Genomic DNA, 27449 nt, shown 5'->3' with positions numbered 1-27449 from the left:
GTATATACGTAAATACTTATGATTAAAGCAAAATGAACACAAACAACAACAACAAGAGTTGGAAAAGATGTGCTCCCACATTGAATGCACAGCCGACACGCCGACAGGTAGTGTGGTGAGTTTGATATACACTTTCGTATTTACCTTTCTTGCTGCGCGCTTTGTGCAGCGTGTATGTGTGTTTGCGTGGCGCTGTATTGCTTGCGCCATGAGGGTGTGGGGAACTTGGCTATTGCTGTGGCTGTGGCTGTGGCTGGCTCTTCATCCAGCTGCGATCGCTGGCGTTGCCGTTGCCGTTGCCGTTTCCAATTCATGGCCCCGGCTGCGATGTAAGCGCATTCGAGGCGTCCAGTTCGATATTTTTCTGCAAGTCGATGTGACGTTCGCGCGCTTAAATCAACAAATACGGCAAAAGCATGTTGTGATCGAMGCCGGCTAATTTAAGTGTGTTGTTTACAACTTTCGTCGCGCTAAACCGTGATTCGTTTGTGGCGCAGAAAGCATTTACTAATCTCATACCGGTTGTTAGCACGTGCAACAATCGCACCGCGCATTCATTACAGTTATGATCAATTGATTTGTGTTCATCTAATAATGTGGTTCCAAAAAAATTGTGTCATAATGAGAGTGTTTAGCATATTTCCGCATGTTTCATGCTAACTGCTCGCCTATGCTTGTGCGTATTTGTACATATGTATAGGTATATCCGCCTTTTTGGGGTAACAAAGAATCCTTGTGCATGTCTTTTCGAAAATTCTATAAATGTTATCAAAAATTTCTGTCTTAATAGGAAGTAAACTGCGATTTACATTTCAATTTAAATTTATATTTATGAAAAAAACAAATTTAGAATGGATGCACTGATATTTATAAGCTTAAGCGTTCTAAACGTGGACTATGAGCTTAAACATTAGTTATAAGATTCGCTCATTTCTACACAATCTACGCAATCCTCGTAACAAATAGATTAGGATTAGGACTTTCCTTAAATAGAGCAGTGTGTCTTTTAAGTGCTTAGCGGCAATAAAAAAATATCGCTTTTCTCTTGTTTATTTATGTATGTGCCAATGTGCGATGTTTCTATTATACTCCATGGCACGAACTTGTACATTCAGTAAATTCATAATGATAAAAACATTTTGTATGTCATCGAAATTGCCGTCGCTAGCATTGGATCATCCGCTCGTACACCCACGTTGCCATCTATGTACCCATGTTTGTACACATGTATGGGTGTTTTCACACATTTTGGCGCGCCTGTATTGAATGAAGAATTCAGAGCCTCTATTTCAAGGGTGGGGCAACATGGCAACTTCCATTCCACWAGAGTGTCATATATGAATACTCCGTATGATCGCTGTGGCATTTGAAATGTCAAAGATTACATAAGCACTTTTAAAATCATAAAATCAGCACAAATAGTGCGAAAAATAATTGCAAACATCGTACATCCTTGGGTCGTGTAGCATGGTTCCCTCTTTTATATTTTATAAAACTGTTTTAAATGTTAAAAACAGCTCTAAGATGATTGAGTTGAAGTGTTTAAGCAGAAATTAATGAACAATTCAAATTCTCTAAATTACCTTTTCAAAAGATGCTTCTTAAGTCTTAACATAATTTTCACATAGTGACTGATTGAATGAAGCTCGCATGCAAGTATTATGCATCAAACACTAGATATACTTAAGGCTATGAACCTCCCTAATGTGCGCCCCGCTTAGTTGCATCCGAAATTTCTAAAGGCGTAGACACTTGATCTGGTGTGGCATCAAATAGACATGGTATGCCGTTGCACAGTCATGGGTGGTGCCAATCAAAGCCAATTGCTCACAATTGAAATTCCGAAAAATGATAAAAACACATCAGCGCACCCAACCTGCAACACTTAATATGAGTAAGTGTTAGCCACCGAGCCGTGACAACCCGCAATAAGCTATTTCAACTGCGTTTCAATCAACTGCACTGTAGTTGAGCACTTAAATCGTCATCGCCGTAGGTAGGCGCTACCATTCTTCTATCAACGCAATGCGACGGACTCCTCCACTCTACTTGCCTTTACTTTTTTTTTTTTTTTTCAATTGACACGTGGATATACATACATAGCTATGTGCATAATGGCAAGCAGCAAGCATAGTATGATCGGCTATGTTCTAAACAGCAGTCGGGCGCTTCCATGAATACTTGTAGTTAATGACGGATATGCAATTTCAGTGATTAAAAATATGACGTTATGAAAACAATACGAGTAGTGTGCAGAAGTGTGATTTAAATGATCGAATACATATGTAATAATACGTGTCTGTGTAATGTTGTATATGTTTGTATAGCCACACAGTAAGCGTGTGGTCAGCACTTACATGAATGTACCTAAATGAAACGTTATAAAATACGTCAATTTCATATATTCATTTGCGGATTTCTTGTTCAACGAACGCGTTCGAATCGCGCCGTTCGCGTTCGAGTGGTGCAAACTCTTTCAACTCTTTCTGCATCGTAAATTTTTCGTTTATGAGCCTTAGAGACGACACCGGCCGCTTGATTATTGCTCGCAGCACGTCGCGTCACGCACCGTAAGCATCGCCTGCTCCCCTGTGAGGCTTACGCATCCCGCTGTCTTGCACAAGCCGCGAGCATTTGCACAATGCATCAAGCGTGCGCCACTGCATCAATTGTGCCAGTTTTGCTTGAATTCCTTATTGCAGACATTTGCCAGTAATAATTGTGGTTAAGACAAAGCACTACTGGCTAAACAATAACAGCAATACCAACAATAACATAAAAAAACAAAATAGCAACAATCATCAACAGGTGTCATTGCATTTCTGCGCRGCGCTCTGTCTGCGTATGTGCCTAGGTGTGCATGTGTGTGTGTGCGGTATAGCATGGGTCGATATAGAGGCTTGCACATACGCTCGCACCTGCACGCGCTGAAACGCATACGCACACACGCTCGCACAAATCCAAAACACTCGAAAACATTTGCAACATTGGCGTCAACATCGAGCGAGTAGCTGCGGCAATAGTGACGCATGACGGTTATTTGTTTTGTAAGCTGTTTTACTATTTAATGGTTTTCATGGTACGTATCCTCYTTGCTTTCAACAAATCATACTTACATACTTATTGAAATATTATCAAACAAAAACTCTCAATTATTAATACAACCACAACGGTAAGCACACCAAAAGCACCCTTTCAAAGGTAGACTACGTATGAACGCCCTCCCCTATGGGTGTTTAGATGCTTAGGTGCTGAAATTCCGACAATAAATAACCCCAAAAATGAAGGCATTCTTCTTCTTCTACTTCTTTACTGGTGTAGACAAGGCTTACGCGATTATAGCTGAGTTAACAACAACGCGCCAGTCGTTTCTGTTTTCGCAACGTGGTGCCAATTGGAGATTCCAAGCAAAGCCAGGTCCTTCACAACCTGGTCCTTCCAACGGAGTGGTTTTCCTTTTCATCTGCTTCCTCCGGCGGATACTTTCAAAGCTGCAGTGTTTTCGACCATACGCATTAAAGGTATCACATTCGATAGTCAGCACACCTTCTCTCCGCACACAGCCGTGATTGTTACAAAAGTACAGAGCCGCAACAAGATACTCATGTCACTAGCCGACCGCACTTGCGATAAAGCCAAAGAGACGTTGCAGGCAAGGCAGTCAATCGGCTGGTTATCACCTATGTAGTGAGGCCCGCTGCTCCCAAGCAGTTTCTGTTCGGATGTTTTCGCCGCCTCCTATGAACATCAGAAAATTCCTCCGTCGACAAATTAAAACCATTGAACGCCATTCATAGCGGAGCTATTAACACCTTAATTGACTTCCTTCCGGTCCGAACCGGTCGAAGCAGCTCGTTTGAACCTGGACTTACCGTTAAGTGACAGCTAACTTATTGCTTTAACCCAAACAGGGTCTGGATATTCGTTACAACAACTACATGACAGTACGGTGCATTTTCTAAAGTAACGCCTTAATGACAAAGTAGCATAACTGTTTACAAATGACGATGGGAAGTTCTGTAGATCACAAGTTGTGATTTCAAAAAACAACTGTCGTAACAGTCTTAGTGTCTGGTGTGCACCAGCTTGATCCATATTTCGTCGAAGGTTACGAAACTAAAGATTTCACTTAAACAACGTCTAACACCTGTCTCTTATACACATCTCACCAGCTTGATCCATATTTCGTCGAAGGTTACGAAACTAAAGATTTCACTTAAACAACGTCTAACACTGCTATGAAGTGGTCTCACAAATGGACATGTTGTCGCCCCGACAGTTTCGTAAGTCCCATATTTTATACAGAAACTGCGGACTGCTAATACGAGATCGTAAATTGTTGTCACGTTATCATTCTAAGTACTTCTTGGCCGTCGGCAAACAAGAGTCAATACATATACACTTCTCCTGCGATAGTGGCGCTTTTGGTCGCTAATGCTATATACTCAGAAGAACGTGTCAGTGCGAGACATACATACGTTTTTATATAGAAAACATTAGGCCATGAGGTTTCTGGCCAAGAAAAAAGTTGAAAAATAATGAATAAAATTTGATTTCACTCTAATGGTGAGTAAAAGACAAATTGTATAGTATGCGAGATATAATGGAGCCCACACTCATGCGTTGTTTTTCTTGTCCACACGCCTATCTTTATGCAAACATCCACACTTACTCTTCACTCCTTATATACGCTTATGGGAGTACAAAGAAGTATCTACCAACCGAGTCGCATGGAATCACGATAGCTCGAGTGCCACTGTTTCTGTTCACAAGCGAACGCCTGTCCTCTTGTCGATATTTTCATCAGAGCTCCCTCCCATTGCTTAACATGGCACTTATGTCAAGAAGTCTCCCAAGTGTACACTACTCGAAATATAATGAGGTGAAAATACAAAATAAAATAAGAAATTATAACAATTATTTAAGCGTACAAATGATTCTTGGTGTTTGTGGGTAGCCGTAGCCAACAAAGAGAACAAAAACCCTCTAGCTGACAAGTAGCCAACGCATCAAACTTGCATATCATTCCAAGTAACGTCGACTTTGTTATCAGAGCGAAGTACCATGTCTGCATAAGAAACTGTCTATTCTTTAGTATTCAAATACGCAGGTACAAATTTTCATAGACACACATCAGTGGCAAGTGCATTCGGCCCAATATCTTATATTGAAATATATTTTTTAAATATTATCACAGTAGTTTGGGCATTAGACGGTCGGAAATTGGGTTGAGTATCACTGGGGGCAATAAGAGAGTGTTAATTACGTCTGCTTTTCGGCAGTAAGGTCCTGACGAGCAATTTCGAAACTGATACTTTTAATTTTAAAATCGTTGAGTTCCATACGTAGGACCAGATTAAGAATTATTTTTCTCCTTACTTTTACYAATACATCAAAAGAAAGGCTAAGCCGTCATCAAAAGGGCAGTCTGTCATCCGAGCCTGCTTTCAATGTTCATTGGGTTCTCAAACCCAGCGCACAACCCTGTGGAGGTGATGTTTCGTCTTCTAACTTTAGCTCGCCTTCAAACGCATGTTTTTTGGCTACCCAGAGGACACTTGGTCAAAGACCGTAAGCCCTGAGCTGCTTGAGCCATGTGTAAAAGAATAATTTCTGGCCACTCCCAAGTGAATGGCGATTAAAGAACTTTCTTCACTTGCGTGAACTTCTACATATGACTCCATCCTCCGAACCGTTCGACAACAAACGAGATTCAGACAAGGCGACCGCCTTTCGTGTGACTTCTTCAACCCACTTCTGGAGAAAATAATTCGAGATGCAGAACTAAATAGAGAAGGCCCCATCTTCTATAAGAATGTACAGCTGCTGTCGTGTTGATATCATTGGCCTTAACAACCGCGCCGTTAGTTCTGCTTTCTAAAGAACTTACAAGGAAGCGAAGTAATCGAACGCAAAATATATCTTGCAAACAGGTGCTCCTTCGAACTAAATAGGCAATTGAGAAGAAGAACAAAAACAAAGCACTATAAGTCACTCATTATTCTGCTTTGACCACGGTGAATAACGTATTCAATGGAACGATGAGATGTGTGAGGTACATTGACATAGTTCAGCTAACTAGAAGACAGCGATTGCGATGGCTAGGTCATATCGCCCGAATGGACGGAAACACTCCAGCTCTGAAAGTATTCGATGCAGCACCCACCGGGGAAGTATAGGAAGACGAATACCTCCACTCCATTGAARAGAAGAAGGAGAAGAACCTGGCTTCGCTTGGAATCTCCAATTGGCGTCACCTTGCGAAAAGAAGAAACAACTGATGCGCTGTTTATGCCAGTAAAGAAGAAAAGAAAAGATAAGCCGTATGAGCTATGRAAAACTGTTTAATGCTTGGAATGTATCGGAGAAGACATTGTATTGCTCTCTTGGGGGTAACCAAAATTAGGACGAATACTTTTCTTTTCAAAAACTAAATGCTTCGCATTGACTGGGACGCACATTAAAGACAAACTTGGACATTTTCAAATCCTTCTGCTCATTACACTCGTTTCAGGCAACTCACTAATTTCAATTATGCGCCCCGCTAACAACTTCTCATAAACAAAAAAAAGTTTAGCAACATTCTGTTCGCACAAACCAACATACAGCTAGGGAGGTAGAGAGATAGATATGGCTGGGTATATATTGTACATAGGTGCATGCGAGTGTGCGTTGTATTCGCTGTGACCGCTTTCAGTCGTTTGACTCGTAAGGTTATTCCTGCCGTTGATGTTAGCTGGTTCTTGATTTGTGATCGATGGAGTGTCATTGTTTACTACGTTGGACGTTAACACTTTGACACCGTGTTCGTAGCCGCACATGTGGGGTAATGTAGCTTAAGTTGCATGTGTGCTTATGCGTCGCATGCACCACAAGATGTGTTGCCCTCTTTCGCTTTATTTGGCTTAGCGTTGAATATCAAGTGCAGCAGCTGTGCTGTTGAGCGCTTGAGCTGTTGCACTGTTAAGACAGACCCTCTCGCATAGACATACAAACATAACTGGCAGCCAATTTGAAAGACTATTTGGAAGTTTAACCGGCATGTTAGTTTGTTAGTTTGCTGGTTGCTTAGTTGCTTAGTTGCTTGATCGCATGGTCGTCCGTTTGTCTGTGCTTGACACCGCTGCTAAGAGGCTGCTCGATTTTTAGCACATGGTACGTTAATAGTGCCCATTGGAATGCCACTTGCGGCTGAAAATCGTTCCCATAAATCTCACAGCGGTCGACTATAGTTTAAAAAGCTTATCACTCCGTGTGATTTCATTTAATTCGCAGCGATTCAATTGGCATTTGGATCAACACCGATTTGAACTTAAAGTGGCAGCGCCTTATGTTGCACTGACAGCTGCTGGCACTTTGCACAGATTAACTAYACCAATTATTACAGAGATTCCCACTGAAGACAGACGCTGGCCGCTGGCCACCGTTGACAGATGGAATATACAATCAGCATGATCATTTTATTTAACAAATGTCATACTAGACATCTGAAAATCGCTTTTGTACGACCATTCAGTGATCACTACTGACATAAACAACATCAGCATTGTCTTGCTCAGTGCATTGTATGGACAGTTCTGACCACTGGCAACTGGCAACGCACACTTACTTACTCGTACTATGTTTTCTTATTATTTGTAATGAATTCTTTTTAAAATTGTCAGCTTTATTGACTCAGTTRTTTCCTTATTTTGTTTATTCGAGTATTTGCAATTATTTTATTTATTGGGCAATTAATATGTAAATAAATAATGTTTTCTCAGAATAGTGCTACTTATTACTCAGGCACACAACATGAACATAATTTGAATCTTTAAGTTTCAAATCCCTATGCTGGTWCGAGAAAAACGATTAAACTCCATCCACAATTCCAGGGAAGGTCCATACCAACAGGGGGTATGGGGTATAAGGATACAATCCTCTGAAGTTTACAGCATTTATACCGAGGCATATGTACATATAAGCTCGCAGATGTGTGTGCATGCTCACCCCTAACGAATCCTTAATTTCATACTCAGTCGAAAAATTCGATTTCCACCATTCGAAACGCTTTAGAATTAAATTAATTTAAACGTGTATGTGCAGGTTGTTCTTTCGCCTCTTTCATTACGGCTTCTCCTCTTAAAACAGCCATGCAAATGGATTTTATAGTTACTGCTGCGCCTAATGTTGCACAGTAGCAGCAAATCCGCGTTCGAAGCGCGCTGCATCGCAGTTTAAATKCAAATGTGGCAGCAGATATACCAAACGAGCATTTGCTTAACTTGGCTAAATGTTGTCATTAAAATTTTATTGGTAAAAGTCTTAAATCACAAAGAAGCAATTTGCAACGATTAGTTGTGAGGAACAGGAAAATTTTACCGAGCGATGCCACATTGGCACTTAACTCTTTGCTAGCATGCAAGCGTAACCATTCACATGGAAATAATAAAAATACCAACAAATGCGCATGCCCAAAAGCTTACGAATGAGAACAGTGTTCAATGATATGAGAACTCGATGAATCGCCACGCTTTGGATCACCACCTATTCCTCATACCTCATTGTGGACCTAATGCATTACTTTTTCATAGGGTTTGCAAATTCGCCGTTTGMTCATCTAACCCTGGTTCATACTACCCAAAATCAATCCGTCCGACTTTATGTGAAAACTTGAGACACAGTGGTTGCCCCAAGGGATGAAATCGCTTTCCTAAATATCCCGATTCACACTATAGTTTGGACTGTTCTATTTCTATAAATTTTTGCAAAGTCAAAGGGTCACTGCCGTGACCTGCCTTCTAATTGCTTAATAGGTAGATAGTTATCTAACGATGGAAATGTTTTTTATGAATTTTTATACATTTTTCCTTTATGTCTGAATATTTGCGCGAAATGCACACTGTCATTCTATATTCAGATTAGTAAGAGTTACATGCATCTTCAACTTCTGGTGCGATTTACTATATATGCATACATATGTCTATATGTGTGTAATACTTATATGAAACATTGTACGCAGCTATTTCCATGGAAATGTTTATATGTATAAGTATGTATATGAATGAGCATACTTCAAATTCATGATTTGATTTGATTTTGGTTGCCATTTGCAATGGTACAAGCGCTACTGTTTAGACTAATGATGTGAGGCTCCTTCATAGGGAGGGTTCAAGCATAACGCTTAGCAACAGTTACAAATGGTTGGTTAACTCTCGTCATATATTTAATATAATTACAATTGAGCGATTTGACTTCCAATGGGAAGAAGAATTTAGCCGACATCCGGCTTTCATATACTCATATATAAACCATACAAACATCGCATTTGTATTTAACGTATGCTTTTACCATATCGAAGAGTTTGAAAGCTAATGCCTAAATTTTTTTCCAGAACGGCCTGGGACCTGACCCTCTGCCAGCGAAGGAGGTGAGTATATTTTTGTTCATAATTTTAACCTATGTGAACAGTTCAGCCACTTCTAGCAGTCTCTGCAGATGACGTTAGACTCAAAGGTGTGAGTCCGTTCGTAAGTCAGCTCAGCTGGTAGCTCAATAATTTTTCTTAACAACGTTGAAACTATTTTGCCGATTAATAACGACAAATTGAATCAAATTGTTCGGTTAAAAGCGATAATTTATGGCACATTAGAAAACAATGTATGCTAGTTCCTCGCGTTGTGGTATATTCGGTAAGCGAGRGTGCGTAATCTCCCTCTTACAGAAATTCCTCTTGCCGACATCGATGTGCTTGCCATTCTGTATGTCTTCATGTCTTCGCAAACACGCACTCATACACATACATACCATACAGAAGTAATCTGACGTTCCGGTTCATGTGCGAGGTACTTTCCATCGTATGCAATCCAGTAACTCAGTGCAATTGCTACTATAAATCACCCGGGTTTATTTGTCAACACACAGCAATCATGCGAAATAATAAAATATATTAAACGCCAATCGCGCTTTGGCCATCGTCTACTGAAAGAGACCGCAAACCTGCTTTGCTTTAACTTGCTGGTTAATTTCGTCATCGGTTCTGCTTAGCATTTACGAAAGCGCTTTCTGCACAACCTTTGAATTTTATAGGGAATATGCATATATATGCAAATAATGATATGAAGGAACTCTAAATGAATTCGTCAAATTCCGTTATTGGCACGCGCAGGGCTCGATCCCTCTATCGGACTTCGGTTTCCTTCGGCTTTTGTTCACCACTAATTTAAAAATGTTCACAGTGTTGGCCAAATTGGTTTTTCCAGCAAAACAGTTTGTACATTTAATGTAATGTTTGCAAAATGTTTGTCCCTGCAGGGTCGTTTCACATAGAGTTGCCGTAACAATTATAGCTAGAAAATATACATGTATGCACATATGTATGGGGATGCAGAGATCACGCTAGCTCCAACCACATGCTGTTAGGATCGCCTACTCAAGTACACACGGTTGACATTTTAATAATTTTCGTTACAACTTCAAAGATGTTCGTTGCATTTTGTTTTTATTTCCCACTGGCACTTTGTGTTTGAGCACCACAAAAATTAAAGACAAAGGCAGTGAGTTCAAACGCGCGGAATTAACTGCGTAACATATCACGAGTATGTGGGCATCGAAGCCAGCTGAAAGCCTTGTTACTTGATTAAAACGGGAAATGCAAACAACAAATTTTTACATACCTACATTTAGTTGATGATTATGCGTTGAAGATCTATAACCTTGATATTTTTCTTTCAGTTATTTACGTTCTATATTATAATTTATAAACAATTGGTAGCAATTCGTTAATTCGTTTAAAATAAATTTCGATATCATTACAGGCAGAGGGACCTCCCGTTCAAATGGAACCAGTTGACCTTAGCTTACGTTCCCTACAAGGTAAGAAATAAACAAACACGAGCAAAGGGACAAAGTTGAAATAAATTTATCTATTTATTAAATCATAAATATACAAWCTAATATGGTCGAATATATTTGCCAAGTCCTTTATGCCATATGCTATGATAGACGTATTTGAAATAGGCTCCGCCGGTACCTAGTTTTGACTTGCTTTGGTAATGAAAGCTTCACATCACAAATTCTTAGTTTTAGATAAGAACGTATCCAAAGCAAACTCAAAGTTTAATTTGTCTCCGAGAAGTTTTCAAAGTTTTTTAAATCAGCTTTTTCTAACTATGGTATCAAATACCAGTACATGAAGTACCAGAATAAGCAAGCTCTTAAAAGCATACATGTGTTTGTGTTTGTGGCTACGTAACTACTAATTTTTTTTTTGGTTATAATGCCATCATCTCCGATAACGCAATGATTGTCTTCGGCGATAGTCATTAATAATTACCAAACTGCTGCCAATGGCCATACAGATCCGCAAGCGTTTAAAATATGCCAAGATACCGTAAAGCAGCAATTACTTTTTTGTAGCACATCCACCTCTAACTGTGATGACCGCTAAGACGCCCAACACTTTTGGTATATGCTTTCATTCCCAAATTCATGAATGTTAAAAAGATATTAAATAATTAACGCGGCTAAGTTAAGGCATCATTAATTTTGTCAAGAGGAACATTTTTTACACTTATTAAATATCTACACACATAAGCACGTACAGTGTGGTGAATTAAAATATCAGTCATATGGCAATAAAGAATTAGTGATTTCAAATATCAAGACTTTGTGTAATAATCTCAGATGAGCAACTAGAGAAAAATATATTAAATATTATATCGAACTATCAGAAAGGTATGGCTGCTCACGCGGTGATTCATTAGTTTTCCACATATGGAGTTGCAGATCGGATTAATTAAGGTAGATTGTAGAGAATATGTTATTGCGTCTCCATTAATACTTACTCGAAAGATTAAATAGAACATGTAGCTCTAAATTATTGTTTCAAGGTAATTCCTTCAATTAAGATTCAGAGATTGAAAGASGCTATTAGTTAGATTTTTCACAATACTGTATTTACTTGTATATAATTTAGAAGCAATGGAAAAACCTTGAAACCTTCAACAGTCTGGGGCAAAAATGTACACACTTTCATATGTATGTGTAAAGATTTCTATAAATACCTAAATATATATATATATATGCATATATATGTATATTTGAACGACTTTACGTACGCTCTTCGAACAGTTTAGAGCCCATTTGCCTAATTATAATGACTGAAATTGGAGGCATTTACACCCARCAGCATTTAAATTCATTAAGGCTTAGGTCAATATGGTGAAATGTAGTAAATAGTGTTAAAACGTTAAAACGTTAAAATAAACGGAACTGTTTTCGTCCAAAAAAGAGATAGTTTCTTTAATTTGAGGTTCAAAATTAGCAGTGCATGGTTTGCAAAAGCTAAATATACGTTTTTAAATCGTTAATATTAACAACATGTGAATCAGTGAATTACCCTAAAGTATAGTTTTGTTAAAAACCCACAATGCGAGTCGTTCCACTAATTCTGAAGTGCCCTTACTATTACAATATACAGCTAACGGCGAAACATGCCATTTCATTGGACGCCAAGGAGTCCGCAAGGTAAAGGCACGTAGCTTCCAACTGTCAATTAGATGTGTAGCAGCCGTAGTCGGTGTCATTGGCGTCGCCACACGATTTCATTAATTGCAGGCTGTGACAGGTCCCGCAGTAAAAGCGCTTGACTTGTACTACTTGATACATATAAACGCATAGAGATTGAGTTAAACAAATTATCAAAAAAATTTTAAAATATTTAATTCAATTAAACTTATATCCCCCATGAATTGCTGCATGTGTCTTCTTGTGAGAAATTTATTGCAAATTTTATTTTTTGAAAACGAATATTATATTATTCTTGTATTTAAGCGCTACAGCCCATATTACGTTATCAATGCCATGTTTAATTTTTTCTTAAGTCGACACAAGCTGCACTTTCGAGTGACTACAAATTCCTAAAGGAATATAAAGCTTAATTCAGCTTCGCATACATATGCGCAGATAAGCGGATGACCAAATATATTGCAAATGTCACAAATTAAATAAAGAAGTTAGACTTTTTGTTAGTCTTCTTCTTCTTCTTTACTGGCTTAGAACATCAACATCAGCGCGTCAGTCGTTTCTTCTTTTCGCAAGGTGACGCCAATTGAAGATTCCAATCGAAGCCAGCTCCTTCTCCATCTGGTCTTTCCAACAGAGTGGAGGTCTTCCTCTTCCTCTGCTTCCCCCGGCGGGTACTGATCATAAATCTTTCGCAGAACCTTTCTCTCGAAAACTCCTAATGCCTACTCATCAGATGTTGTCATCGTCCATGCCTCTGCACCATAGCAGGACGGGAATAATGARTGACTTGAAAAGTTTGTTTTGTGTTGGTTTCTCATCCGAGGCTGTTGTAAGTTTTTCATTGGGGCTTTTTTACTTGGCGGGTCMCAAACCCAGCGCACAATCCTGTGGAGGGGATATTTCGCCTTCAAACGGATGCTCATTGGGTCATGAGCTGCTTAAGCCCTATGTAAAAGAATTGTTTCTGCCCACTCCCAAATAAATGGCGATCAGAGCACTTTCCTCACTTGCGTGAACTTCTATACATGACTCCATCCTCTACTTTTTGCAAGTACTTACTTAAATATTCCTGAATTATGCTTTACAATTTCGCTTATGAATATTTGTATATTAGGTTGAACTTTCAAATATCCAAAATCTAATAGACTATTAGACGGCATTTAGAAAAGTTTTAAGAAGTACACGTCAAAAAGTCACATGCAGTCGATATCTACATTCCCATTGGTTGAACACACCAACAGCAATCGCACTATCAAACGAAAATGCAGCATTTTGTCATAATATTCAGTAGTGAACAGCTTGGAGCTTGTGAGAACCTCTTCGTTTTTCGGAAGTTCTTTTTTGTGGCTCTTTTTCAAATTGTTTTTGCGCCACCAAGCCCATGTTTACAGCAATGAGTCCCCACCTTGATTTCCATTACGTCCTTGCCCCTTTCGTCAAATGTTTGTGATATGATTCCCAATGATGCGACTAAGTGCGAGTATTGTGTTCAGTCTGACACGGAATTCCCGTTTTGCACACTCAAGCTGTTTAAAAGTTGTTGTTAGCCATCTAAGCGCAGCGCTCCTATACGCTCACTTATTCGCATCCGGTAATGCAGCCGCCGCGGAACTTTGACAGAACAATGAGGGCAGCGGCGGCTTCAGCAGCAGCAGCAGCGTTAACATCAAAGCAYCAGTAGTTGGGAAAAACGCGGGCGAAGCAGTCAAAAAAAATATATAAAGATAAATTTAATAAGTAAATAGAAAATAATAAAAAAAGGATGTGTTAAGGCTGACGCTCTTTTAAGGCGAATTGTTGTCGTTTTTGTTGTTAATACTGCTCTTCTTGATGTGATTTGGGTCTGTGTGATTGTTGTTGCTTCTTCGGCGGTTTGACTGAATGACTGCCTTAAAGGTTATGTGAAAGGTCAAGTTCGTGATCGCATTCAAACATTTTTGCCAACTACTCATCTCGCGGCGATGGTGACGGCGATGCTTGCCATAGACGCGCCGAACGCGCCAGCAGAAGACACCGAAACAACGTCGTTACTTTTGCATGTACACACATACTACACAGCAAAAGTAACAGTAACAGCGGTAACAACAACAACAAGAGTAACAATAACAAATAAGTTGGCGAATGGCAAAGAAAAATTGAAGACGAGCGTGCCACCACTACGCCACGATTTTACCATTCCCCCAGTGCCATGCCAAGCCATCCTACGAAATACTAACACACATTTTCCTAGCCTGGCAGATGAGCACAATCCGCTAACCGTTGTTTTATGGTACCGTATGAGGTGCATACACCCAAGCTCACATACATACATATGTATGTACATATGCATGTAGCTGCATTGAGGAGCATGGTACACACGGTACGTGTGGGCATGTACATTCGCACTTGCATATGTGTTGGTATATGTATGGGTAGGTCCGCGGTTGTGTGGTAATGTGCAAACGTTGTACTTGTTACCGAATTAAGTGAATGTATACTAACGCTGAAATTGCTGTATATTACATTGTCATAGTAGGGTTTTTTGGCACCACATTCAACACTTCCCACCTTATTACATATGTGTAGGTATGTTTGTATATTTTATATGTATGTACACATGTATTACATGTGCATGTTTATTTCCATGATATCGACTACTTCTACTCACACTCGAAATCCTTTATATAGAGGCAAGCATCTTAAACGATCGCAGTCCCAATGTGTTAGAAATACATATCTATGTACATATATACGATAGAAGTGCTCCAATGCGATCGTAGGCAATGATGGGATGGGAAAAATCGCATCAGCGCGTCACTGCACACCAAATTTTCAATCAAAATCATTATGAGCTCGACGAGATACCTTAACACTATAAACAACAACCAATACACATACACACATTTGGATGTATGTAAATTGAAGAACCATACGTACATAGAGTACAAACTACTGTGACCTGTATCGTGCCACTATTAGCATGATTCACAGTTTGGCATGCTCACGAAAAATTCACTTTCTATTCCAATGTTCCTGTGCACCACATGACAAACAAACTTCAACTGTCCTTGCCTGAGAAAATATTCGTTGGCTTAACAGTGATCAGCTCATCCGTATTGACGTTAGCAGGGATTTACGTAGTCGATTTGACTGTTGGAACTCGCGATTATGCTTAGGTATGTATGAAGATGTGTTTATCTGCCTACTTGAGTTACTGTCACACAAGGTATTCTGCGAATATTAAACTAATTACTAATCTAGCAGAGCTTTCAATAATATGAAAGTCGTATTTTAATAATGATTTATAGGCCTAAATTAGATTGGGAATATTCCAATAGGGATCTTAATATTAATGTTCTCTTCACATGTACCACAGTTGATGACATGGATCGGCTTGAACGTAAAAGTAATAATGAAAATATCTTTGAAGAGACCTCGACACTTTTCACTAGCCAACCGGGCAAAAGTGTGCCCTGTCTACAAGTAAAAACGGGAAGAGAGAAAGCGTGTTTTCAAAGCGAGTCAAGTTAATACAAAAATTTATTAATATTAAATTAATTCTCTCTCTAACATGAAATACAACAAATAATAATGATAATGCGAAAAGTTTTAAGCTATATTATATTAGTTCTAAACACACTTGTAGACGCAAGTCAAGACAAAACGCTTGTTGGACGCAATGTGCAGAAGTATGTACAATATATATTTTTCTATATCCACACAAATGCACATATGTTTAATTGCTACTATTCGACCGCGGCACAGACCACAGCTTCGACATTTATACTCTATGTTTGGTTTTACTATTTTCACAACAGACATCTAACGATGACACCTCTTCCGTGCTCGGAGTGGGSTAGGGTATTGTTTGACTCGATTAAGCGAAGTATGGTTGCGCGAGTCATTGTTATTGGCGTTTGGAGGTTACTAATTGTGGTTAAGTAAAAACTTTCAATAATGTAATAAAATGTATGCAAATCGACTAACGGCTGACTCTGGCCGCTGGGATGGCCATACTGTGTGTACATACCCGTTCGTACATTATGTTGTTCGGCGTCTGCAATGATTTTCCATGCTCCAATTGTGCACGTGTGCATTTGTATATGTTAGTGAGGCTTCTTATTTGGCATGGACATTCTACACCGTAAGCGAGCATGTGATCGCACACATGGGAGCATAGTAGCATATATTCATGAACAGGCATGGGAATGAATMTGGTTCACGGATGGTGATTCTAAATATCTTTTTTATACAGATTTATCGTACCTCCACCAAAATTCAGTAGATACAACATGAATAAGCAAATAAATAAATTCAGTTCTATAGCAAAATAATAGACAGAAGTATTCAGTGTCTTACATATTCGCACAATACCTACCGGACACAACATCCTCCTTCCTTAATTTGCTTTCAAATGTTAACATTGTTGGCGAAAAAAATATTTTACTATATTAAACTTATTTAGAATGCGTGGGTTCAAAGACAATTTWGTTAATTAAAGTGGAACTCTAACCGAAAGTTGTTGGGCGAMGATTTTAACACGATTGSAGACAAATAGARAGATGCGGGAAWTTTTAAATATACTTATRTATATATCGTCACCTGAAATGCATAATAACGTAACAACAYTTTCAGAAATTTACAGTGGCATGAATTAAACACGAAATAAAATAGAACATGAGTGAAACAAAATTTTAATATTGGTCAAAACTGGTTTATATCTAACCGCGGAAGCTGAAAATGTTTRACATACATATGTAATATAATAATGTAATAATAATAAGACACTCAATTTCGAATTTTTTGATGATACGTTATTTTGCATTTCAGGTGACGATATGTACATATATTTGAAAGCATTTTTGAAAGGCCGATGATTTATGGAATTTTTGAAAAAAAGAAGCATGCTTTAATTGAAATTAGTTGTTATTATTATATAGATGATAAGCTTTGTTTCCTATTTCTATTTTAGGTATGAATCTCATTATGATACAACTGGTTCCAAAGGCATATTTTTGAGTATTCTCCTTCATGCAATTATTTGTTTTTCTGAAAATTTGCGCTTGGCTAGCAATCTATTTGAAGCGCTAAAGTTGTCGTGTCCGTTAGAAAATTAACGCCGAGATAATTCATAATTTCTTATTAAGACTCACATCTGTTAACCTTTACCTAAATAGGAATGCACACATGCACAAATGTACATATTGCTGCTCTTTAAGTATTTAGTCTTGGCAACTTTGTGCTTTTGTTAATCTTAACAAGATCAGCAACTTCGGATAATGTCTTGTACAATGTCGTACGTAAAAATTAATCGATTTTCAGCGATTTCGACTCGCTTGTTGTCGATTGGCTTGCTCGTTCAATTTTTCTTATGTACGACTACCAAATCAGTCGACAGCTTCAGCTCCAGCTCCCTCTTTGTATAGCAGTGTTTGTGATTCTAAAAACATAAAAATCACTATCTTACTGTTTATCGGTTACACCAGAGACCTAAATAAACAAAACTATTGTTTAAAGAGAACCGTTGAAAGCGAAATTTCCTAAATGATGGTTGTTTTAAGCCAGCGTTTTAYTTTTATTGCAACACGCTACTGTTTTTGTCGTTGTTGCTGTTGAATCAGCCAGCATTCAGCATACATTGAAAAGCCATTCCGTATGTTAAGCAGAAGAATTCACTAAAAAGACCTGGTGGCCGTTGAGTAGTGGACGGTGGACGGTGGTAGCCGCTGCCATTGTTTAAGCGGTAGTTAATCGGTTTCGATCAATTTCTGATTCTGCTTGACTTTGTGATCCACTGAGCTTGATAGTCGGAGACCATTAAATAAAAAGAAATACACAGCAGTACAGTGTGGCCATGAGTTGGCAAGGAGGTAACCTGTAGACTTTGATACATGTATATATAAATATACATATGTACGTTGTTCGTTTGCTCAAGCAGTGTGTTGGGTTGATATGGATGTGTCTATGACGATATGTGCAGTTGTGTGTTTTTGTTGTAAGAACCTCGTCTTCATCCCTTCAACTCGTCACTGCGTGACCTCAAGCAACCATATGGTCAAACAAGAGTTTGACTACGCTCATGCCAACTATAAGGAGTCAACTAAGCCGAAGCTGCCTAAACGGCAGGTGGCAACTATTGACAAGCTGCCGCACGATCTGTCAGTCAAAGTCATACAAAGGTCCATCGCACATTTAGAGGCAAGTTTTGATTCTTGCGAATAAGATCTGCATTATTATGAGCATACAAATGCCATATACTAATCTAAATGAAATATACGAGTATAGAGGGTCTATCAATAAAAGTTAAAATGAAATAAAATACTTAAATATGGTAAAATTTTTGTTCTTTTATTGTCGGCCAAATGGCCACCGTCTCTGTTTGCACATGGTTGTCGCCAATTTTCGAAAACTCGGTTTAGCATTTCGTCGGGATTTCGGCTATAGTGGGCAGAAAGTTGTCTTCAGGCTCTTCTAACGCTGCTGGTTGATTAGTATAAACCTTTGATTCAACATACCCCCAAAGAAAATAATATAGGTGCGTTAAAGCCCATGATGCTAGTCACCAAGCTTTGCACGCAACGTCTCCATATTTAAACGTTAAACACGAGCCGGCGCACCGTCTTGTTGCAGGGAAAAAAGTCGTTCAACAACGCGTACAACTCGCTCGCTATTGATGGTAAAGGTATTTCCTCCCTCATAACCAAAATCCTCTCCAAACGATCAATTGGGTTTTCAGAACCACGCAGGGATTCGACTCCCCTAAATAGGAAGAACTTTGTTTGTTAACGAAGCCCAAAGAAGCATTTTCTGATTAAGGTTAATTTATGAATTTTACGGAGAACCTGAACTTTCCGCAATAATCTTGAACAATGTCCAAGCATTGTATCTAAATGAAACGAGACACTTTGAAATGGCAAATCTCACCGARTACACTAAGAAAATTTGACAAATGCTGTCAAAATTACGCCATCCCAATTGGTAGACGCTGTATATATTTTACTAATATGCCAACATTTGCACTTTCATATGCACATACTTTTGTTCAAGACATCGGGCACGAATATTGAAAACATCGCACACGAATACTGAAGTTGTATTTGTTTGGCCGTGTTTGAGGTTTGCAGAGCAATTATGAATTAAAATGACATGTGATTGCTGCTATTTTTGAGGGTTAGCTCAAACTTAAAGTTTGCAATTTCCGTATATCCGTCTTACATGCACTCAATGACACTACCGGGACATGTGCAGTTAGCTTAGATTATGATGACTATTATCATAAAGGTATTCATAGCCCAACTGCGTGCAAATTGAGAAATCACAAACCGTTATATCATTCATGCGATCTTCTGTATGGATGGGTAGATTCTGCATTATAGCATTGACGTTTCCTTGTTTCGCAAAGTGACACGAATTAATCCGATACCTTTTACGTTCTTCTTTATACAGTTGCACCGTTCCATACATATTTCGTACGACAGTTTTTTGTTCTTTAGTCACAGAGCGAATAATGCAATTACCCTTTATCAAGATATTTCTATTTTCTTATGTCTATGCTGGTGTTATTTTATATTATAAATTTTTTTAGGGATCGTTCGATCGACTTCGTTAAAAGAGACCTTTAGAACACACCAAACTGAGTGCGAAAATGATACAAAAAAAACCCAACCACACCTACAGACAACATTCTATTAATCCTTTGGTAAAACATGCATTCCTTTTCGGTTTTTTTCTTCATATACTTACATATTTAAGATTTTGAAGTTAAGAAGGAAGGAAAATGATTGCGCCAATAGAGCAATAACCACTTCGCTGGAACATTGTAGAGTTTAATAATTCTAGACAAGAAGTTTATTCGTTGCTTTAAATATTCGCACTATCGTACTATTCACTCGCACTTAGTAGGTAGTATACGTATAGGCCAAAACTAAAACGCCCAGTAAATAATGTGAAACTGCAAGATCAGTGGCAATGGTGATCTTGTATTGGCCAATAGAAAACTTGCAAACACAATTGTTAGCGAGCTGCTTCAATGATTCGCTCATCACTTTCTATGTAAATGACAGCTACCGACCGGAGGCTTGRAGCGAACGATGGAACCGATTGGCGCACAAAACGACTTAATTGATTGATTTCACGGTGTTAAGCCTGCACTACTACCCATGTGTTTACACATGTAATTAAAGCTAATATGTATATACGCATGCATGTACATAACATATATGTATTTGCATTTGGTGACAAGCGAATGTGTTCTCATGTACGTTAGTAATATCTACATACGTCGAYTCTAGCCGTAAGTTGACAATCGGTSACATCWATAGGAAATTTATGCACTCTACTCTAGTTTGGCTGAACGACACCGTCGGTAAATGCAACAAATGATTGTATAAAGACAGATATTTGGCTGATTTACCAATGCCAATACGGATACAGTCGAATCAATATAAAGGAGCAATATTCTATTTGAACTACTATTTATTTTTTTAACTTAACACCTTTTTTAAACAACTTGGGATTTGCAACTTGGGCTTTGGAATCGAACAAATGAAAATTCAATCTAATTTTGGCATGAATGCGAGTATTAACATCGAGACTATTTCTCATACAGTATGTTGAATTCTCTCCGAAAATCAGGGTTTTGCAATATTTGGCAATAAAATGTAAAATCTACACACAACTGTTGACTGAAGTACTCAGAAAGTACAATAAATAAGTTACGATACGATGTAACATTATTAGTAATTATGGTTTTTAGAGAAAACCAAAATTGGCATTTTAGAATATTTAAACTTTTTTCTTATCATGCCGAAAGTTCAACCTTTGAATCCATATGAAAGTCCACAATGTCACTTCTAAGACATAAGGGTCCATGTAATTACAAGAGATCTCCTTGCTAACTACGAAACCACAAAGAACGCCCTACAAAACTTTGTCGAAGAGACTATTATGGATCGAAATCATAGCAGCTCGAAAAATATTAGTAATAATTCTAGTTTTCTAAATTAAAAAAAATAAAAAAAAAAAACTCTTACTGCGGTTGATATTAAACAAAATCGTTTGCTGGGATGGTTTTTGTATACATACACACGCTCGTATATTCACAGTTATAAGGAGCAGGTGGTGTTTCTGCATTAACCTGCAATTTTATCCACAACTTTGGCTGTTGCGAATATGTTTCTATATTTGGCGCTTACGTCCTCATGCAAACGTAACCGTACATAAAGACATATGTGCATATGAAGGTAAAGCAGCAGGAAAGTAAAACAAATGGGACCTGCTGTATAGCTTACTGCTAGTTTAAATTGATGTTAGTCCGCCCAAATACGAAAACCATTTCACCTCGAGCATGTCTGCGTCCATGATTTAGCATTTTCCCACGGAGGCTAACATGTATATAAGTACTTCGGTATCAGCCAACGCGCTCAGTTCCACACTTGTCAACGATTTCGCTTCGTTAAATGATGATAAGACACACGCAGGCGAAGTGAAGAGCAACAATTTTGTTTCATCGCAAATTTGTGATAGATTTACATACATATGTATATTCGTATGTTTGTACTGGAAATGCTGGCTAATCACGTAAATGTAATTGTTAAATGCGTAAATATTTGTTAGTCGAAGAAGACTTTTCGTTTTTCTAGTCAAACTTCAACTTGTTTTATTTTCTTTTTTAAATTTATACTTATGCATGTGATTGGTGGCACTGCAGGTATACGACTGCAACGACATATATTGAAAAGCCTTTTTCAACGACCCAATATGTGTGCATATCTAGTCACACAGCGTAGTATGAACGAAGCTCATTTGTTAAATAATTCGTAATTATACAGGGATTTATACATTAAGGATTGAAGGATACACATTTCGTCTTATTTGGCAAAGTAGCCCATTAAAAGGTCAAGTAGTAACACATGTGCATATATACCTTTGTGTATACGTATATAGATTCAGATCCAGGTGCAATGATCGAATAAAAACATGAAGGCCTGTGGCTTAGACGCACTGGCTAGCAGAAACGGAGCTCACAATTAACGCGTCTGCGCGATCGCGCTCACATTTTGTTGCAACGGCTTCGAACTGCCAATTATTTTCAATCGCACAGCAAACACACATTAAACCCTATCAACTACTTTCGTAATTTATTACACAGTTTTTTCAACTTTTCCGCAACGACTGCATCGTTCACACATAGCAGCTGTGTGCAGATATTATGCAGCGCGTAATGCGTTGCACGGCTAACCGCCTATGTATGAACACTTCCATGCACTACAATATATTTGTAAAAAATAACTACACCACACATGTATAACTACTAACTCTCTTTAGGAACGGGTGGTTCACAGCTAATTTTTTTACCTAAAATAAATACAGAACTTTGAGTTTATCAAAAGCTTCCACTTTTCAAGCGAAATAACCAGAATTTATACAAGTTTATATGMACATAGGCATATATATAAAATAACACGAACCCTCCGTAGACCGTATATCTCTTCTACAAATAATATTCAAATTTGTATYCAACTTGAGAGTGGCGTAATTTTGTACTCAACGTTAAGAGCTCCATCGCCAATATGTTGGTCATATATTAGCAAAAAGGTTACTTCTATTTGGATCTCCAAAACATTTCCTATCTTRTTTTAAAGATCCCCAACGCATGCGCAATTATGCATGTTCTTTCCGCACATTTTTGACAGTCGGCAACCTGMAATGCAGTGAATCACCCATTGCAAATATCCATATGTTTTCGTGCGCATGTACATTCGTAGAATGTTTTACAGATAGCCCCTGCCGCAATGCCGCACTCGTTCCGGCCTTTGGTCTCTTCGGTTTTGGTCATCATTGTCGCACTTGTGCATCAATATGCCGCCGATCTGCGTCCCATCCACAAACACTCACTCAGTTCATCATAATTATTGCTGAGCACAACAGTTGAAAGGCAGTCGAGGCATTCGCGCGTTTGCCACACTTGCCACCAGCGGCATGCATTCACTTGTGCGATGCATACTTGTGGCGCGTTGCTTCATTTCCTGACTACTTCGAAGCTCGTTTGCTTGATGCCGTATGCCATTTGCCACTCTCCACTTACGACTACCTGTTACCCCAACCTCCCTGCTCACCGGCCCACTTGCCAACTTTGTGCTGCTGCTGCTAACCATTTCACACGCCAAGTCAAATGAGCAGTTTATGGGTTTTATGAGTGTGCCACTTGAAGACGCGTTTTTGTGTTTCACATTTTTATTTGTACGTCTTTTTCGTGCTTCCATGCCGATTTGTTTTGTTTGTTTTTATTTTTATTATTTGGTTAATGTCGTTAGTGCGCTTCACCATGTTTTAATCGAGCAAAACAACAGTGAGCTACTCGGGGGCAACATTCACTTTTTATGGTACCAGTCAACTAACCGCCCGTTTACTGCCATCAGTTCCAAATATTTTTACCTCCATCGCTATCATCTTGCCAGCTTGCCTGCTACAGATGTTGCTGCTGAAGTACGCAGATTTGCTCTAAAGTTTGATGCAACTGACAAAACATTGCGACATCCACGCATCTTCTACCCATGTAACAGGCAAATCGACTGTACTCAAGGAGGGGGAGCCCAGAAAGTGTGGCTTAGCTAAATCTTAGCAGGAAAAGGGCTTTAAAATAAAATTTATTAATSAACCGACTAGATTACAGATTATTATTCTTCTTTACTGACATAGAAACCGCTTACGCGGTTATAGCCGAGTTAACAACAGCGCGCCAGTCGTTTCTTCTTTTTGCAAGGTGGTGCCAATTGGAGATTCCAAGCGAAGCCAGGTCCTTCTCCACCTGGTATTTCCGACGGAGTAGAGGTCTTCCTCTTCTTCTTCCTGTGCTTCCCCCGCCGGTACTGTGTCGAATACTTTCAGAGCTAGAGTATTTTCGCCCAGTCACACCACGTGACCTAGTAGATGTAGACGCTGTTTTTTAATTCGCTGAACTATGTCAATGTCGTCGTATATCTCATACAGCTCATCGTTCCATCGAATGCGATCTTCACCGCGGCCAACGCGCAAAGAACCATAAATATTTCGCAAAATTTTTTCTCGAAAACTCGCAACGTCGACTCATCAGATGTTGTCATCGTCCATGCCTCAGCACAATATAGAAGGACGGGAATAGTGAGTGGCTTATAGAGTTTTGTTTTTGTTTGTTGAGAGAAGACTTTACTTCTCAATTGCCCAATTAGTTCGAAGTATTCTAGTTGGATTTCGACGCTGACGTTCAAGTCCAGAAGTACTATAGGTTGAAGAAGTCACACGAAAGGGAGTTGGAAACCTCGTTTGGTATCGAAAGTCTCGGAGAGGCCCTTCCCGGTCCTGTCTTAGCTTTTGGTATTGCTCAACGTCAGTTTACACAGCCGTATTAGTTTTTCGGGGATACCAAATTCAGACATCGGGGCATAGAGACATTAGAAGGTTTTTTCTTTTAAGAATAACTGTAATGTGGGAAGTGGGCGAATTTATCAACTAATTTTTTAAATGTTCGCGCTTGTGGGTGAAGTAATTTACTTGCTTCGTGTTCTAAAAGGCAATAAAAACAAGGAATTTTAAGGCAAAAGATGCAATTACCGTATTTGAGTTTTCAAGTAGTCACGTAAAATATTGATTTCGTCCATCATCTGTTTTGCTGCTTCACGAAATACGTGATTGAATTTCAGTCAGCTCTTCTTTAATAAGATAAAAAATCGAAATTAATGCAAATGCAAACTTTTTGTCATTTCAGGATCTCAATCAACAAACTACAAACTGTTTGGAAGTAAACACAGTGATGGAAAAGATAGCACTTACAGTACATATTCTCTCAATAGAGCGTGTGGTAATAATAAAAACAATAAAAGTGGTAATGGCTACAGCCCGAATCATAACCAGGATCGCTTCACCTCATACACATCGAGTTCCTCATCTTCATTCACTACATCAACTCAGTTGCAGCAGTCCAGTCGGCAGTATTTATCACCATTCTCCTCAGCTGTTTCTAAATTCCCTATACCTCCGCTTCTAGCATCATCAACATTCTTCCTACCATATCGGCGCATAAAAGAGGAAGTTAGCAGTAGTAAAACCAACACGTTATCAAGTAACAGCAATATCAGTATAAATAGCGGCAATTTCAACCAAAGCCTTAATCAAGCATCTTCTCAACCTCACCGAAGCACTGGCAACATGATCACGCATTCTTTCACATCGTCTACACTCTCATCGACAGCGGAAACGCCATTTTGCAATCCAGCTGTCGCAGCAGCTCAGCGAACTATAATACAAGACTATGATCGGAAGTTTAGTTTTCTAAGCCTTTTCAAAAATTCTTATAAACATTCAACGGATCGAGGAACATCATCGTTCGGCTCAAGACTTTGGAGTTCCAACGATACAATCTTACCTACCGCTCCGTCAAATTTTCCGTCATCGTGCAGCAAACATGCTCAAGCATCCGCTAATTCTAATTCGATATCGCCATGGAAGATAATGTCTACAGCAGCTTCCACTAATAGCATGACTCAAGCATTTTCACATTCCAGCTTTCAAGCACCTTCAAATAATGACGGTCGTAAAAATGCATTCAGCAGTATGGTTTTGAGAGGAAGTGGTAACATGTTTGGACGATGTGAAGATCCAAATCTAAGTATAAACGCTATCGGCTTTAGTGATCTCTCTAAAAATCGAAAAGTGCACAAGTGTGACACGGAGGGTTGTGATAAAGTGTACACCAAGAGTTCCCATCTTAAGGCGCATAAACGCACCCATACTGGTAATATTCCATACGCTCCCTTTTTATACCAAACATTTCAAAGTAAAAATTGAAAGAATGCTGCTTGAATATACTTTCAGATTTATTTATTTTTTTATGTTTTTCTTCTTCTTCYCCCATTTGGTTTCAATAGGTGAGAAGCCATATGTGTGCGACTGGGAGGGGTGTGTTTGGCGATTTGCAAGATCGGACGAGTTGACGCGTCACTACCGGAAGCATACCGGTGTGAAGCCTTTTCGTTGCCAACTCTGTACGCGCTCTTTTAGCCGTTCCGACCACTTGTCCCTGCATGTGCGCAGACACTGAACTGTAGCAATAGCAATGGTACTGTATAAAGAAATGAAGTTTGTTTTAACGTAACGGAAAAACACTCATATATTTTAGCAAATTTTAGAAAATTTTATAAATTAATAAACTTAGCCAATTATCACGATTAGTCTCGTAAGTACAGCATATAATGAGGCTATGATAGATACAACTGGAAACAAATGGCTCAATGTAAACATACTCACAAAAACATCTGTAAAATTGTGTTCGGTTTTGTATATGACAGTAGACATATATACATACTTATATATATGTATATTATATACCATGTACAACCACATAGCTAATACCTTATGAAGTTATATAAGTTACTTATGGTTGATAGATGAATTTTTAAAGTGTAATAAACTATATAAACTAAACACACATATACATATATATTATATATAATTTGAAGATCATCATTACTAAGTAAAAACATACATATGTACATATATGTGCATATTTTATACACATTAAAAAACACTCATAGAGAAAGCATTGCGTTTTTACTCTTGGACTTTTGTTTCATCTTCTCCGTGTTCATTCGACTATTTTCCGTAAAAAGCATTTTTTATACAGGACACAAAAATTACCTGCCATATAGGCGCCAGTAGATGTTCTACTACCCGCAATTACCTAAATTGTTGAACGCACAACTTCAGTTATAAAGCTTTTTCTTCGCAGTAGCAGGCAGTAGTACAAAAAGGAAATGTTTACAACTCTAACGATTTCCATATTCATAACCAATTCTCATTTTCGAAATGATTCAGCATGCAAATAAATTTATTCGCTAAAAAGATGTTAAGGTAAGTTTTGACAGCATTGTTGGTATGTATATTTACAATTTCGAATATTTTCGAACTTTATCTTYTTCAGAAAATGT

At 38.6% G+C, this 27449-nt stretch overlaps 1 protein-coding gene across 6 annotated transcripts; it reads left to right on the top strand.

Annotated features, from left to right (window-relative positions):
• The first annotated feature begins 364 nt into the window (after window positions 1-364).
• Window positions 365-26936, top strand: LOC108970716 (Krueppel-like factor luna). Of its 6 annotated transcripts, none has more exons than XM_018936247.1 (6): window positions 365-444; window positions 2188-3079; window positions 9374-9409; window positions 10797-10854; window positions 25232-26257; window positions 26391-26936. In XM_018936247.1, exons 2-6 carry the CDS (start codon window positions 3068-3070, stop codon window positions 26561-26563), a joined length of 1305 nt encoding a protein of 434 aa, XP_018791792.1. In that variant the 5' UTR covers window positions 365-444; window positions 2188-3067; the 3' UTR covers window positions 26564-26936. The 6 variants fall into 6 exon arrangements, with proteins under 6 accessions (XP_018791792.1, XP_018791790.1, XP_018791789.1 ...); XM_018936245.1 differs by having other exon boundaries at window positions 377-521; XM_018936244.1 differs by having other exon boundaries at window positions 377-596; window positions 2212-3079.
• The last annotated feature ends 513 nt before the right edge of the window (window positions 26937-27449 follow it).

The sequence above is a fragment of the Bactrocera latifrons genome, unplaced genomic scaffold (assembly GCF_001853355.1).
Source record: "Bactrocera latifrons isolate USDA-ARS-PBARC rearing strain unplaced genomic scaffold, ASM185335v1 scaffold_31, whole genome shotgun sequence".
In the NCBI taxonomy this organism is placed as follows: Eukaryota; Metazoa; Arthropoda; class Insecta; order Diptera; family Tephritidae; genus Bactrocera; species Bactrocera latifrons.
This window is presented reverse-complemented; position numbering and strand designations above follow the sequence as displayed.